The 15931-nt window shown below is 38.5% G+C and overlaps 1 protein-coding gene across 3 annotated transcripts in view; it reads left to right on the top strand.

The window, feature by feature from the left end:
* The window catches only part of THSD7A (thrombospondin type 1 domain containing 7A), a 513627-nt gene that overhangs the window by 243946 nt on the left and 253750 nt on the right, over positions 1-15931 (top strand). For all 3 annotated transcript variants that reach the window (XM_017956915.3, XM_017956916.3, XM_017956917.3), the window contains exons 3-4: positions 7861-8109; positions 10726-10907. In XM_017956915.3, coding sequence (XP_017812404.2) covers positions 7861-8109; positions 10726-10907 — 431 coding nt within the window. The remainder of the gene's footprint in view (positions 1-7860; positions 8110-10725; positions 10908-15931) is intronic.

The following is a 15931-nucleotide window of genomic DNA, read 5'->3' as shown; positions in this document are numbered from 1 at the left end:
GTATCTAAAGGAAATGAAATATGTAGAGTTTTGTAAGAGAGGAGTTGCAGAAGGTGTCAGTCATTATTTTGCATGATTTTTATTGATAAACTCATAAGTATAAGAGTGAAATTTTGCTCATCAAAGAGAAAGTCTTGCTTCATGGTTAGCATCAATACATAACATTGAGTAGTAATGGGAGTTTGGTCCTCTCTGTTGTAGGAAAAACAGAGCTGACTCACAGAGCCCTTTTACCACCACTCTCAGATCTTCCCAGACCTCTCAACTCAGACAAATTGACTGTGATGCTTTGAGCTGTAATTGTCTCCTAGGAATGTAATTTTCATACATATACCAGTAGGATTAAGAAGACTGAATGTGAGTTGTTGCATTAAAATGGGCCAGCATCTCTATGGTTGATTACCACAGCTAAATAAGGCAACTGAATGATGAGACAGAATAATCAGTGCATTTTCCCATTGGACCAGATGGCTTTTCATAGAGAGAGCTGCCTGTGTCTTGTAAATATACACTATTATTATTGAGAATGGGCAAGAGTTAAACTACGAATCAACACAAATCCATCCAATTCCACAAAAACTCTTCAAAGTATATGAACCACCAATTGATGACATCCATACCATCATCTTCATCTTCACATGTAGACATTATAATTTAGAATCCACCATCCCTTTAATTGAAGTACAAGTAGATAGATAAAAGTTTGAACATAAATACTGATAAAATAAATATTAAAGGTATATTTAATGGATATCTCTACAGTTTATAGGTAAATAGATGCATATTATTAATACTTATGTTATATTTAATTAGGAAACCCACATGTATTCTATGTGTCAAAGTTTGAACAGAAAAGTGGATGTACTTGAATAAGCATACATTATAATTAAAAATCACATCTAAAGTTTCAAGTGATATTTAAAATAATGTTAAGGCACATATTAAATTTTTTTCTATTCTAAACAATATGGTATTAAGTTATTATATTAGTCAGGGTTCTCTAGAGGGACAGAACTAATAGGCCATACATATGAGTTTATTATTAACTCACATGATCACAAGATCCCACAATAGGCCATCTGCAAGATGAGGAGTTAGGAGAGCCAGTCCGAGTCCCAAAACTGAAAAACTTGGAGTCTGATGTTTGAAGGTAGGAAACATCCATCACAAAAGAAAGATGTAGGCTGAGGTTAGGCCAGTCTAGTCTTTTCAAGTTTTTCTGATGGCTTTATATTCTAGATTTGCTGGCAGCTGATTAGATGGTGCCCACCCAGATTAAAGGTGGGTCTAGTTTTCCCAGCCCATTGACTCAAATGTTAATCTCCTTTGGCAACACCCTCACAGATATACCCAGCATCAATACTTTGCATCCTTCAATCCAATCAAGTTGACACTCAGTATTAACCATCACAGATCCACCCCTTGTCAACTTGAACCCATACACATCTCCTGAGACGATACATAATCTTAAAATGAAGACAGTAGTAAGGTCATAATTATACCTAACATAATACAACTATCCTTCGTACAACTGGAAATGCAACAATCCCCAAACCAAATACTATTACATAAAGTTTACAATACTTAAATACTGATATGAAGTCAGTAAATCTATGTCACATGATAAAGCAAAAAGGAAATAAAATGAAGATATTTTCTTAGTACAAGTGTGCACACAAACAAACATGCTTTTAACAAAAGAAGGAGGAAATACTGATGACAATTACAGTCTTCTTTTCTGCAGCTGGTCATGTGATCGTAGCTGATATTGATGATACCTTCTTCTACTATCCATTCTGTATTCCCTTTGCCTTCAACAAGCATCTCAGGAGGCTGTGGTTTTTTTCCTGGTAGAGTGACCCAAACTTTCATTTCTGAAGAGTCTGGGCCAGTTATAGTCCTGCCTGGATTGGGCTGTTGTAATTTCCCATTGACCTTAATCACAGGGCATGGCAATATTAAGAGACACCCTAATGGATCACCTGTATTCCATGCATACTTTTCCTTACCTCTGTTATGTAGTAGTAAACTGATTTCATCTTGTTAGTCTGGGTCAATCACACCAGCCAACACTGTAACTCCCTTCTTAGCCTGTTGAGTTAAAGGTAGAAGGAACCCAAAGTTCCAGGTAGCAACCTTAACTTCCATTAAACTTCCAGTTTAATGGACTCATTGATGTGTCTCCTGTTGGCAGCATTCCTCTCTCTGGAACTGAGACCTCTAGGCCAACAGAGCGTAATGTTGTGGGAACAGGAAGCAAAAATTTTGCCAGTGGATCACTAGGGATGATGGTAAGTGGAGCCACTTCCACATCCATCCCTTGATTCCTGGACCCATGTATTCTGGCTATGGGAGAAACAGTATATACTGGATGCTGATTCAGAGCATACATGGCCTTCTGGAGAACTTTGCCCCAGCCCTGCAAACTATTGTCACCTAGTTTACGTTGTAATTGTGACTTCAAAAGGCCATTCCTCCACTTTATCAATCCAACTGCTTCAGGATGATTGGGAACATGGTAAGGCCAGTGAATTCCATGAGCATGAGCCCACCGTCACACTTCTTTAGCTGTGAAGTGAGTACCTTGGTCAGAGGCAATGCTGTGTGGAATACCATGATGGTGAATAAGACATTCCGTGAGTCCACTGATGGTAGTCTTGGCAGACGCATTGCATGCAGGATGGGCAAACACATATCAGGAGTAAGTGTCTATTCCAGTGAGGACAAACCTCTGCCCTTTCCATGATGGAAGAGGTCCAATGTAATCAACCTGCCACCAGGTAGCTGGCTGATCACCCTGAGGAATGGTGCCATATCAAGGGCTCAGTGTTGGTGTCTGCTGCTGGCAAATTGGGCACTCAGCAGTGGCCATAGCCAGGTCAGCCTTGGTGAGTGGAAGTCCATGTTGCTGAGCCCATGCATAACTTCCATCCCTGCCACTATGGCCACTTTGTTCATGCACCCATTGGGTGATGACAGGGGTAGCTGGGGAAAGAAGCTGAGTGGTGTCCACAGAATGTGTCATGCTAATCACTTGATTACTAAAATCCTCCTCTGCTGAGGTCACTCATTGGTGAGCACTCACATGGAATACAAATATCTTCACAGCTGTTGACCACTCAGAGAGTTTCATCTATATATCTATTCCCCAAATTTCTTTGTCACCAATTTTCCAATCATGCTTCTTCCAAGTCCCTGACCATCCAGCCAAACCATTGGCTACAGCCAATGAATCAGTATATAATCACACATCAGGCCATTTGTCCTCCCATGCAAAGTGCACCACCAGGTGCACTACTCAAAATTCTGCTCACTGGTAAGATTTCCCTTCACTGCTGTCCTTCAGGGATGTCCTAGAAAGGGGTTGTAGTGCTGCAGCTGTCCACTTTCAGGTAGTGCCTGCATATCATACAGAACCATCTGTGAACCAGGCCCTAGTCATCTCTTCCTCTGTCAACTGATCATAGAGAACTCCCCATGAGGTCATAGGTACAGGCTGGGGGAGAGAAGGCAGGATGGCAGGAGTGGAGACCGTGGGCGTTTGTGCCACTTCCTCATGTAGCTTACTTGTGCCTTCAGGACCTGCTCTAGCCTGATCACATATATACCACTTCCATTTGATGATGGCATGCTGCTGTGTATGATCCATTTTATGGCTAGATGGGTCATAAAGCACCCAGTTCATGATAGGCAGTTCAGGTCACATGGCGACTTGATGACCTATAATCAAATGTTCAATTTCCACCAAAGTCCAGTAACAGGCCAAGAGCTATCTCTCAAAAGGAGAGTAATTATCTGTAGAAGATGGCAGGGGCTTGCTCCAAAATCCTAGAGGCCTCTAATGTGATTAACCTATGGGGGCCTACCACAGACTCCAAACAGCATGCCTATATGCAACTGACACCTCAAGCACCATTGGATATGGGGGGTCATATGGCCCAAGTGGCAGAGCAGCTTGCACAGCAGCCTGGGCCCGTTGCAGAGCCTTCTCCTGTTCTGGACCCCACTCAAAACTGTCAGTCTTTCAGGTCATTCAGTATATGGGCCAGACTAACACACCAATTGTGGAATGTGTTACCTCCAAAATCCAAATAAGCCCACTAGTCATTGTGCCTCTTTCTTGGTTGTAGGAGGAGTCAAATGCAGCAACTTATCCTTCACCTTAGAAGGAATATCTTGACAGGCCCCACACCACTGGACCCGTAGAAATTTTACTGAGGTAGAAGGTCCCTGAATTTTAGTAGGATTTATTTCCCATCTTCTAGCATGCAAATGTCTCACCAATAAGTCCAGTGTGTTTGCTACTTCTAAATCTAGGTCTCACTGGATCTAATCAGCATAATGTCATCAGTGTAATGGACCAGTGTGATACTCTGTGGAAGTGAAAAGCAATCAAGGTCCCTCTGAGTAAGATTATGACACAAAGCTGGAGAGTTGATATACCCCTGAGGTAGGACAGTAAAGGTATACTGCTGTCCCTGCCAGATGAAGGCAAATTGCTTCTGATGGGTCTTATGGACAGGAATGGAGAAAAAGGCATTTGCCAAGTCAAGTCAATGGCTGCATACCAGGTACCAGGGGATGTGTTAATTTGATCAAGCAATGAAGCCACATCTGGTATAACAGCTGCAATTGGAGTTGCCACTTGATTAACCTCACAATAATCCACTGTCATTCTCCAAGATCTGTCTGTCTTCTGCACAGGCCAAATAGGAGAGTCAAAAAGGGATGTGGTGGAAATCACCACCCTTGTGTCTTTCAAGTCCTTGATGGTGGCACTAATCTCCTCAATCCCTCTAGCGATGCGATATTGTTTTTGATTTACTATTTTTCTAGGTAGAGGCAGCTCTAATGACTTCCATTTGGCCTTTCCCACCATAATATCCTTCACCCTACCAGTCAGGGAGCCAACGTGGGGATTCTGCCCACTGCTAAATATGTCTATGCCAATTATGCATTCTGGCACTGGGGAAATGACCAGGAACCACTGGACCCACTGTAAGTCAGACATGAGCTAAAACTCCATTAATTACCTGACCTCAATAACTGGTGGACCACAATGACATTTTGGGTCCCCTGGAATCAATGTCAGCTCAGAGCCAGTGTCTAGTAGTCCCCAAAATGTCTGATCATTTCCCTTTTCTCAATGCACAGTTACCCAGATAAAAGGCCAGATGTTTTCTTAGGGAAGGATGGAAGAAAGATTAACAGCATAAATTGTACATAATATAGTGGTGTTCTTCCCCAAGGTGACCCGGCCTCCCTTTTATTCAAGAGGTTCTGAGTCTGTAAACTGGCTCAAATCTGGAAATTGAGGGGCCATGATTCTGTTTTTATGATTCAAATGTATTTTGTCCATTTGGCCTAGAAGTTTTCTGCTTATATAAATTAAGTAGGAATACAGTAGGCTTCCTATCAGTTTCACTTCTAGGAACACTATGATTAATTAACCAATGCCAGAGGTCTACATGAGTCAGACTATTCTGATTGCTGCTTTGCCTCTGCTGTCCATTACGATAGCTATGCGCACCTTGCCTTTGATGGTTAAGTGCCACCACTTGGCCCATACCACCTCAGGATCCAATTATTCCCATTGTATTTAAGTTTTGTAGTTGAGTGACTGTGGTTTCCACTGTTAGATCTGACATACAGAGAAGAGCAATTACAGGGCTTTTCAAAGATGCAGGTGCTGCCCTCACAAATCTATTTTGCAAGGCATTGGTCAAGGGTATATCTTCTAGACCTCCCAGCTGGGATGAGTAGGTCTAAAGTGACTAATCCACTCCACCATCCTAATCTCCCTAAGCCTTTGGATCCCTTCCTCTACAGTAAACCAAGGGAGATCAGGCATTTCCAGCTCACTCACAGTGGGCATCTTGTATCCATATTTTAGCTAGCCAAGCAAATAAACCATTAGAACCTTTTATAACTCCCCAAGCTACAACATTAAATGCAGAGTCCCTAATTAGTGGGCCCAAATCAATAAATTCAGTCTGACCCAACTCTATCTTCCTTCCACCATTGTCCCACACTCTTAATATCTACTCCCATGCCTGTTCTCTGTTTATATTAATTAGAGAATTCAAGCAGTTCTTCTTAAGTATAGCATACCTCCTCATGGGTCATACTCAACCTTACCTCTAGGGGCCTGCCAGGACTTTAGTTATAGGTGTAGAAGCAAACAGGGGTGTTGGGAGTGGCTCCTGAGGAGAATCAACATGATCTTGCCTGGCAACTGCCTCAGGGGAGGCCATCACCATTGCCTCAGGCAGTGCAGGGTTTATCTTCTCAGACAAAGGTGGAAAGGCTGATGGCAGCATGGGTTGGAGAGGGGATGTTGCCAATACTGGGGATAGAGAAGTTGTTTCTTCTGGAAAAAAAAATTTCATCAGAGTTTACAAACTCTGTGTCCCCAGTTTCATCAGAGTCCTCCCACAGGTCCCCATTCCAAGTTGCAGGGTCCTATTCTTTTCCAATCAATGCCCTCACTTTAACAGTAGACACCTGGTGAGGCTTTGCATACACCTTTCCTTGCAGGTGACCCATTCGCATGATAAGAGTTTGTGTCTGTATTGCCACAATTTCAGCTCTTTTTCAACAGAAAATAAGTCTCTCAAAACAATCTTAGTAGATTTGAAGCTCAGTATCTGCTTCTGAAGCTAGGAGTTAGAATTCCTGAGTTCATCATTTTGTTTCATCACTTTTCCGCTGAACTTAGGAGCAACGAACTAACTTCATTATGTTTCTTGGTTCTCCATTTATGGTCAAAGGTATTATGTATAGAGTCACTAAACTCCTTGCCTCTCATGAGTGATGAATCAGGAGCATCAAATGCATTTATTTTACATAACTCCCTAAACAGTTCATGCCAAGGATTATGAGTGTTCTCCATACTATTAGAAGTAGAGTCTTTAGCATTTTGGGATTTAATATTAAGCAGCCAACTCCAGAAACCCCAAAACCAATGAAAGAACTCCATCCTTAATATTCTGTCCCTCTAGAACCACTCCTGGTACCAAAATCTATATTAGTCAGGGTTCACTAGACGGACAGAACTAACAAGATAGATACATATAAAGTGTAGTTTATTAAGTATTATCTCACATGATCACAAGGTCCCACAATAGGCCATCTACAAGCTAAGGAGCAAAGAGAGACAATCTCCGTTCCAAAACTGAAGAATTTGGAGTTTGATGTTTGAGGGCAGGAAGCATCCAGCACTGGAGAAAGGTGTAGGCTGAGAGGTTAGGCCAGTGTAGTCTTTTCACGTTTATCTGATTGCTTTATATTCTAGCCACACTAGCAGCTGATTCAATGGTGCCCACTCAGATTAAGGGTGGGTCTGCCTTTCCCAGCCAGTGACTCAAATGTTACTCTCCTTTGGCAACACCCTCACAGACATGTCCAGGATCAATACTTTGCATCCTTCAATCCAATCAAGTTGACACTCAGTATTAATCATCACAGTTATCCAGGCATATTTACTTGATTCCCTAAACAGAATGGAAATCAGCATATGTTAACAGTTCTTGGTTTCTCATTTTCTAAATTAAAACAAGTCTGAAATGAATGAAATGAACAGTATGGTAAACTTAGCTTTAGCTAATTTTACTTAATTAACTTTATTTTCTATTTCCTATGAATGGTTTAACAACTCTTAGAAAACAGAAGAATATGCAAATGTTAGCTTTGAGTCTAACTGCTTTTCCACATCGTAAAGGTTGATGTATTTTGAATGAAATTGGAATCACACCTCCAAGTAGAAATAAAAATGCCCAAGTTGATTCACTCTTGAGTGTAGAAGACAAAGTTCATAACTGCCTGTGAGTCTGTAATGAGAATATCAATGCTCTTTTACAGCTTTTGCCAGCAAGAGAAGCTTCCAATGACCTTCCAGTCCTGTGTGATCACCAAAGAGTGCCAGGTTTCTGAGTGGTCAGAGTGGAGCCCCTGCTCAAAAACCTGCCACGACATGGTGTCCCCTGCAGGCACGCGTGTAAGAACACGAACCATCAGGCAGTTTCCCATTGGCAGTGAAAAGGAGTGTCCAGAACTGGAGGAAAAAGAACCCTGTTTGTCTCAAGGAGATGGAGTTGCCCCCTGTGCCACGTGAGTAAATAAAGAAGGGTATAGTGTCTGCCCAAACGACATTTGCTCAGCTCTTTGATTTTGACTGAACAGTATTCTGAGCAATGGTAATTTTTACACACACAAAAATATATCTTTACAAACAGTATCCTTAAAAAAAAATGATTTTACAGAGTAAAAGTGTCTCTGACAAACTAAATCTCCATGAAATTTTTAGCACCCATTTTATGTTTATGTATTTTCTATAACAGGAGTTGCCAACATTTTTCTGTAAAGGAGTAGAGAGTTAAAACATTAAGCTTTGCTGGCCACACATGTCTCTATTGCAATGACTCAACACTGCTATTGGAGCTAGAGGTAATATGTAAACAACTGAGTGTGGCTGTGTTTCATTAAAATTTTATTTAGATATATAAAAAAAAGTGGCAGGTTGATTTGATCTTGGGCCACAGTTTGTCAACCTCCATTTCACAAGGTAAAATAAACTTTCTAAATATAGATTATCATTAGCTATTAAAATTCAGTACTTTGTATAACAAATCCTGTTCAATAGAGCAAAATACTACATCAAAATAATGAGACTTTAAGTTCCATGAGGACAAAGACTGTGCTTACTAATATTAGGAAAGGGGTTGGGTTTTTTGCTTGTTTGCTTTTTGGTTAATTACTAGCATATATCACAGTACCTGGTACAAAATAAGTGTTCAATAAATATTCGTTGAATTCAGATTAAATAAGACACATTCTGAAACATTTGGCAGTATGACAGTATTAAAATATAATTTCCAAGTTATTATTGTGAATTATTTTGGTAATAGCAATATTTCAGCTTAATCTGTATATAGGATATTTATAAAGCAACTTATATTAGTTTTTCAATAGAGATGTGTGAACTTCATTGAGAGCATCTCTGGATTCTTCCAAACATTTAAAGAACATGCATATAGCTAGATCTTTATGAACCAGTGGGGAGGCAAATTACTACTACTACTATTCCTATAACAACAACAAAAGTAATGTTTTATACCAGATATATAATTCTGCAGCACTCTGGACTCATCCGTTGTGCTCTAGTGTAAAAAGTGACTGAACCTCCACAGAGAATTTCCTCCCCAATGTCTCTGCCTATCCCACTGATTGTTCTGGTTCCTTTCCACATAATAGGCTCAAGGAAGTTGCCAGGATTTCCTGTGTTTTCTCTCCTATGAGTTTCTTCTATTTTTGTTGCAAGCTAGGTGCTTTATTCTTTTTCTTCTCAGATATTCAAACACAATTAACAAAATAAATATATATCCTTCAGGATCTTTCTCCATGCCCTTTTTTTGGGGTAACATTTTTCACAGAATGTGTAACCAATTTACATTATTGAAAGACTATTCTTCTCATTGGACTTTTTGGCGGGACCTAAATCAGAATTTCAATTTATTTAAAATGCTTATTGCAACTCCCTTAACAAATGGTCTATTTGGTTTTGCTTCCTTCCCCTTCAATCCCCAAACCAGGCATCAATTATCTGTGTTTCTAGAATTGACCTGAGTGCTGCACTTCCTTCATAAATTAATGTCAGGTGTTATTTCTTCATGACCCAGTCCCACAATTCGTTAAGCAACAAATACCCACTTATAAAATTTAAAAACAGGCATGAAGTTCATCTTTACTGTCACAAAACCTTACCATTGACAGAGTGAAGAATCTAGATTAGACATCTGAGGGCCGTTTAACCTTCTGCCTGATTCAGATGAATATTAGCACATCCATTTGCACCTATGTTGGCTGTTCATCTGATTACAAAGGAAACATCTTGGTTAAAGTGACACAAAGTGCTACATGAGTCATTTTCTTTGTGCTTTTACAATATCCATTTTCCTTGAGATGGAGAAATGCCATCACTTCCTATCTTCGGTGGCGTCGGGAAAGGTTTCCCTAGCTATCTCCTTCAATCACATGTTGGACTGACAATCCCCTGACATTTCTCTCACATCATAATCTTGATTGGAGCTTTAATTGAGCATCAAAGATCTTCTTTCCTGTGCTCCACTGATGAGAAGTGCCAGCTCTTTGCATCATGCATCAGTACTCATTAGGAATGCTCAGTGCCACAAAAAAAAGAAAAAAAAAAAATTACTCTTGACAATAAAGAGAAAACTCTGATTTATTCTCTTATAATTTTTAACCCTAATACACAATTATAATTTTGCTACACTGTACAGTTTTCATTTATTTTATAAAAGGCAAAGCAAATGTTTTGGTTCATCATCACTCAGAACGTTTCCCATTTTCATATTCAATCCTCCTTTGTTTATAGGCAACAAGAAAGGGCAAGCCTGGGTTCAGCTTAATTGAACATAAAATTTCATGTTTTCAGCAGTATTCTCCGTTTTCATAAAATATTTATAAGTAACTTCCAGTAATTGCAATTAAAACAGGATCACCCTAAATTTAACCCCTCATTAAATGGAGCACTGCAGAGCATAAAGAAGGAATTGAAACCAAATATGCACCATACATGTAATCTATGATGGATTCACTAGGAAAATGCTTTTGAGACTAATTTTCATTAAAAGAAAGTATGACAGGAGTAGAGAAACATGTCATTCAGTAATTATGGTTGCTGCTGGTGGTGTTTTCTTTATTTAGGTATGGCTGGAGAACTACAGAGTGGACTGAGTGCCGTGTGGACCCTTTGCTCAGTCAGCAGGACAAGAGACGCGGCAACCAGACGGCCCTCTGTGGCGGGGGCATCCAGACCCGAGAGGTGTACTGCGTGCAGGCCAATGAAAACCTCCTCTCACAGTTAAATACCCACAAGAACAAAGAAGGTAACCTTTGCTTTCTTCTCAAGAATTCACTTATAAAGACTGACTGAGCATGTGATGGCTCTGAAGGGATATATACACAGCCATCCGGGGCATGAGAACTGCATTTCTGTTCACATTGTGGTTGGTATTCACTATGGAAAACAGGTAATCCACATTATGGTTGTGAAAATATTTAGTACAACTCCATCTTTGATCAATTCTGGTTTACTGACAAGTTTCTTTAAAATTTTGACAAAGGCCTTCTTGACTCAACCTCTGCATCAAACTTTAGAAACAATAATTTAAAACTAGAATAAAAATTTATTTGTAAATATACACAGATCATGCAAATATATATTCTAAATTCCAAAATTATATAAGAAGTAAAACCTGCTTGTCAAAAGAAAATCTTATTTGGAAAAAATGTGGTTAAAAATAAGTTAATTATGATACTGAATAAAATTGTCAATTTTGGTTTAAATAAGTACAGAATAGAAACTACAGTAAAAGAAATCTTTAACCCAAAGGCACTTTTTAAAACTCTTCAATTGTTTGACAGATATATCTTTTTTTTTTAATTATATCTGTTTCAGGACCAGATGTATTAAGTGTACAAAAGAATAAGTGAATCCAATATGGCCCAAGCTAAAACTATATATTTTAGATATTAATTAATATGATTCTAAAATTATCATAATTATTGGATCAAGTGTATATTGAATGAGTAGATCTTAAGTTCACATACAAATATGAACATTTTTAAGCAGTACTGTCAGCAGTCTTTATCCTCCTGTCTGAGGAATAGCAGGACTTCTTTCACTGGCACATTGAACGTATATCAACATATACAATTTGTTTAAGAGAGTGAGGATAGAAATACCAATACAGATTGCATGTCATGAAAGTCCTCAAAGTCATCAGGAGAGCATGCAGACAAACAAGTAATTAAAATGCCATATGTATGCCATACAACCAAGATTCAGAATGAGCATAAGGGAGTAGTAGAAATAGAGCCCTTTATGGAGGGAGTGGCACTTGAGCTGAGTGATGACAGAGACACTACTTACAGGGAAGCATGGCAAGAGTGCAAGAGGGAGTTCCCTTCAGGCAAGGGAACAGTGTGTATTAAAACACAACGCTAAAGAAAAACAAAAACAAAGGACAAGTCTCACCAATAAAGATGAGCGTGTTGTATTTGGTGGGTTGTGGAGAGGGGCGGGGAGGAGAGGAGATGAGAGGACAGGATTGGATTTCCTAGAAAATACCTTGGTAGAAAAAGAACAAGGATAAAGGCTCTCTTTGATATCACTAAATGAAATACCAAAAAAGGAGAATATTTTGGGAAGGAATATGAGCAAAAATGATCAGAAAATATGATAAAGAACCAAGAGAAATGAATGTTTTAAAAACCAAAGAAGAGATGGCTTCTCTGCCCCTCCCAAAAAGGACTGACACCAGTGACCAGTAATTCATAGAAGATAAATACTGAAGTTTTGCAGCTGTAACTTTCAAAATTTAATTGTTCTGTATCCACTAACTTTACACAGCATGTCAACTCATTTAGGAGTCTAGCCGAGGGATACATTTTACTACTAATGTATCTTGAGGTTATAAGGAAGTAGCATAAAACATGTAATGTTAGTACATTAATATTTTCTTGGCCACTTTAATGGCTGCATTTTAACACTCTTAAGTAGATTTATGATAGCAGTCTTTCCAGGGTAGTATAATTTCATTGCTAGAGGTAGATCGGATTTTAGTTTTGGAATGTCAATTATGTCCTGTAGGTTATTACTTTCCAAAGATCCTTCGGAATTCTGAATTGCAACTGGGTATTTTTTTAAAGCATTTTCTTTTAGAGTTCCCCCACCCCCGACCACTGCTAAACCACTGCAGACACCAAAAAAGTCACAGATAAAGAAGGAAAACTGAAAGAATATCATTATTTAGATGTAGTTGTTAGACTAAAGCAAATGCCAAAGCAAAGGTCAATAGATATGGAAGTAATTAATTCACCTAAAATTAATATTTATCATGTAAATATGTAACATGAATAATTTAGGAATGTGTGTCCTTTCATATCATATGCCAAGAATACTAATGAACTTCTTAAAGTCTTTGCACAAACAGTTGATTCTCCCTAAAAATGTAGCATTTATTCCACCAAATTTAGACTCTGTTAGTTTCTCTCTGGGAGCACTTAACATTTCCCAATAGGAAACATATTCAGTATATCGGTATCCCAGGGGTGACATGCGAAGTCTATAAATATGTGTGAATGGAGAACAATTAGACTGTGGGCTTGAAGATTATTCACACTCTATGTTCAGTCATGTTCATATGAAAGAATGAAAGCTTATCTTACGAAAGAGAGAAATCCCTCAAAACAACTCCCCCAGCTAATAAGAAGACAGTCATTTCAAGAATCCAAGACTGTGTAACCATGAACAACCTGTACTACGAACAACTCAGTTTTACTTAAGGAACAATCTACACTGTTCTTTTTGCAGATTCACACCCTGTGTTCTCTAGATGACTTGTTTTCACATATAACCAAGATGTGAAAAAGACCCTAACACAAAATAAAATACTTTAACTCAAAAATAAAATTTCTTAGTACAAAAAATACTGAAAGCAAGTGATATGAAATTTATGTAAACTTCCTTTATTAATTTGGTGCATTGTGTTACACAGGGGAATGGTAATGACTACCTTAGCACAAAGGCAGAAAGCATTAATGACTTTACTCATTAGTATATTCCCTACTACTAAGTGACCCACACCATAAGGGACAGAAAAATTCTTATCCTTGGAGTTAATATATTTAATTTCCAAAATAATAAAATGTATCATATTAAAGTACTCACAAGGTCTTTAGTATAATATTCACAATTTGGTATGCTGTTTGTGTCAGTGGAATTATATCATCAGAACATATCCTAAATTGGAGATAGCACCTGTAAACAATAGGAAAAAATATATCTAACTGACATTAGACAATGTCTATAGTTTATTATTGTACTGCTCTTAGCTGTAGGTAACCCTCCCAATCCTGACAACAATCCCCCCGCAATATTCAGGTGAGCAGAATTTCTACTATATCATTTCCGCAGAAGAAAGGCTCCACAAGTTCCCTACTGAGAATGTCATTAGTAAAACCCTTGACAGTTTTTGTTCAGCCAGCCGATCAGATTTCCAGTAGGCTGTGAAGAATATCCAGCTTATGCTGGTGTGAAATCTACCCTTATCAGAACATGACAGGAAGAGATCTTGCCTGTGGGGAGGTTTTCTGCATGAGTCCTAGAGAGCTGATGAACATGTTGCTGATCGTTGGATGCGTGGAAGTAAATTGATTCTTTTTAGAGTTCAAAGTAAAATGAAAGTAGATTTTACCTACAGTAACTCAAGAAATTCTTCCATTTAGTACAGATTGAACACGTTTTTAAATGAGAGAAACTAAAAGTATTGGCTATAAGGCACCATTAAGCTTACAGTGACTTATAGGAAACTTAAGAGCATTACTCTGTAGAAAACACATTAAAAATCCACACTAAAATCTAGATATTGTCTGTGGGATTGAGGGTTATTAGGAAAGACAGCCTGGATAATAAGCCTGTATGATGACATAGAATGAGATATAGCAGCAGAAAGGATTAGAGAATCGATGGGAAGATAGGCAGAGGGATGGATGATTGAACTGTGAATGGATAGATGGAAAGATAAGTAAAGAACTCACATTTCCTCATGCTCAACAAAGAAATAAGAAAATAAAATAGTCACACCATTGCTAAATGGAAACTAAATTATTTATCATTGTATTTTGTCTACAATTTCCACACACAAACCCACTTTAGCAAAAGCTTTTTGGAAAAAGAGAAAAGAAAAGAAAGGCTATGCTTATGGTGCTATTTCCCTGTTATTTTAGAAAGTAAATATCAGAGTGTGCTGAAGTCTTGTGCTGTGTCTTTCCTATTCCTCCCTTTTGAAACAAAAGGTAGGTGAGAATATTTTACATGATAGTTCCACAGAAGTGTGTATCAGGGAACAATGGGTCGCTGATACCTAAGAGAGTCTCCATAGATTCTCAGATGCAATCCTTAAGTCATTTAGGAAAGGGAATGGTTTATTTTTACTTTCTATTTTGCTAAAAATATATCAAACCTGTCCCATGAAGAAAAATGATTTCATGTTTTTTGACTTTCTATAATGCCCTTATATAGATGTAAATTACAGGAAAACAAGATTTTTAAATTTCTAAAACTTTCACTATGATACTATAATTATACAAACAGGCATATAAAGTTTGGCTAGGAATACTTTTTGAGAATAATATAGGTATAAACACTCCATAATTTATTGTATTTCTAAGCATACCACTTTCTGCTCATTTTAATGTGGTAAATGAAAAAGAACTAGAACCTATGATGGCTACAGGTTGGAGACACAGTGCACTGTAAATACAGTGGGATGTAAAAAGCACTGGAAAATAATACAGCAGGTCCTCAAATAATGCTATTTTGTCGATGAACATTTTGTCATAACATTGACGAGAAAAAAAAATCGATTCCCATTTGAGGCTACTGTCTCTATGGAGTCTACGTGTTCCTCCCATGTCTGCATGGGCTTTCTCTGGGTCTTTTGATTTGCTTACATGCCTCAGAGATGTTCACATCAAGTGAACTGGCATGTTTATGGAGTCCCTGTCTGAGTGAGTGTGGGTGTGGGCGTGAGCGCACCCTGAGATGGGATGGTGTGTTGTCCAGCCACGGTTCCCACCTTGCTCCCTAAACTGATGGAGTAAGCTCTGGCCACCCACAACCCTGGACTGGAATAATTACGTAATAAATGATCTTACTTGTTTTTAATCTTTCTTAAGTGTATGTATAGCTTAGATTTATTTCAATGTTTAATATTAAAAGTGTTTTGGTCTTTATTTAGAAGTGTAGTGATGTTTTTGTGACCAGAAATATGCCGTGGAAACTTAACTCTCTTGTTTGTATCAATTAGCCTATGGAGAAATGAGTTCCCTTTTAGCGATGAGTAGT

The sequence above is a fragment of the Papio anubis genome, chromosome 4 (assembly GCF_008728515.1).
Source record: "Papio anubis isolate 15944 chromosome 4, Panubis1.0, whole genome shotgun sequence".
Classification (NCBI taxonomy): domain Eukaryota; kingdom Metazoa; phylum Chordata; class Mammalia; order Primates; family Cercopithecidae; genus Papio; species Papio anubis.
This window is presented reverse-complemented; position numbering and strand designations above follow the sequence as displayed.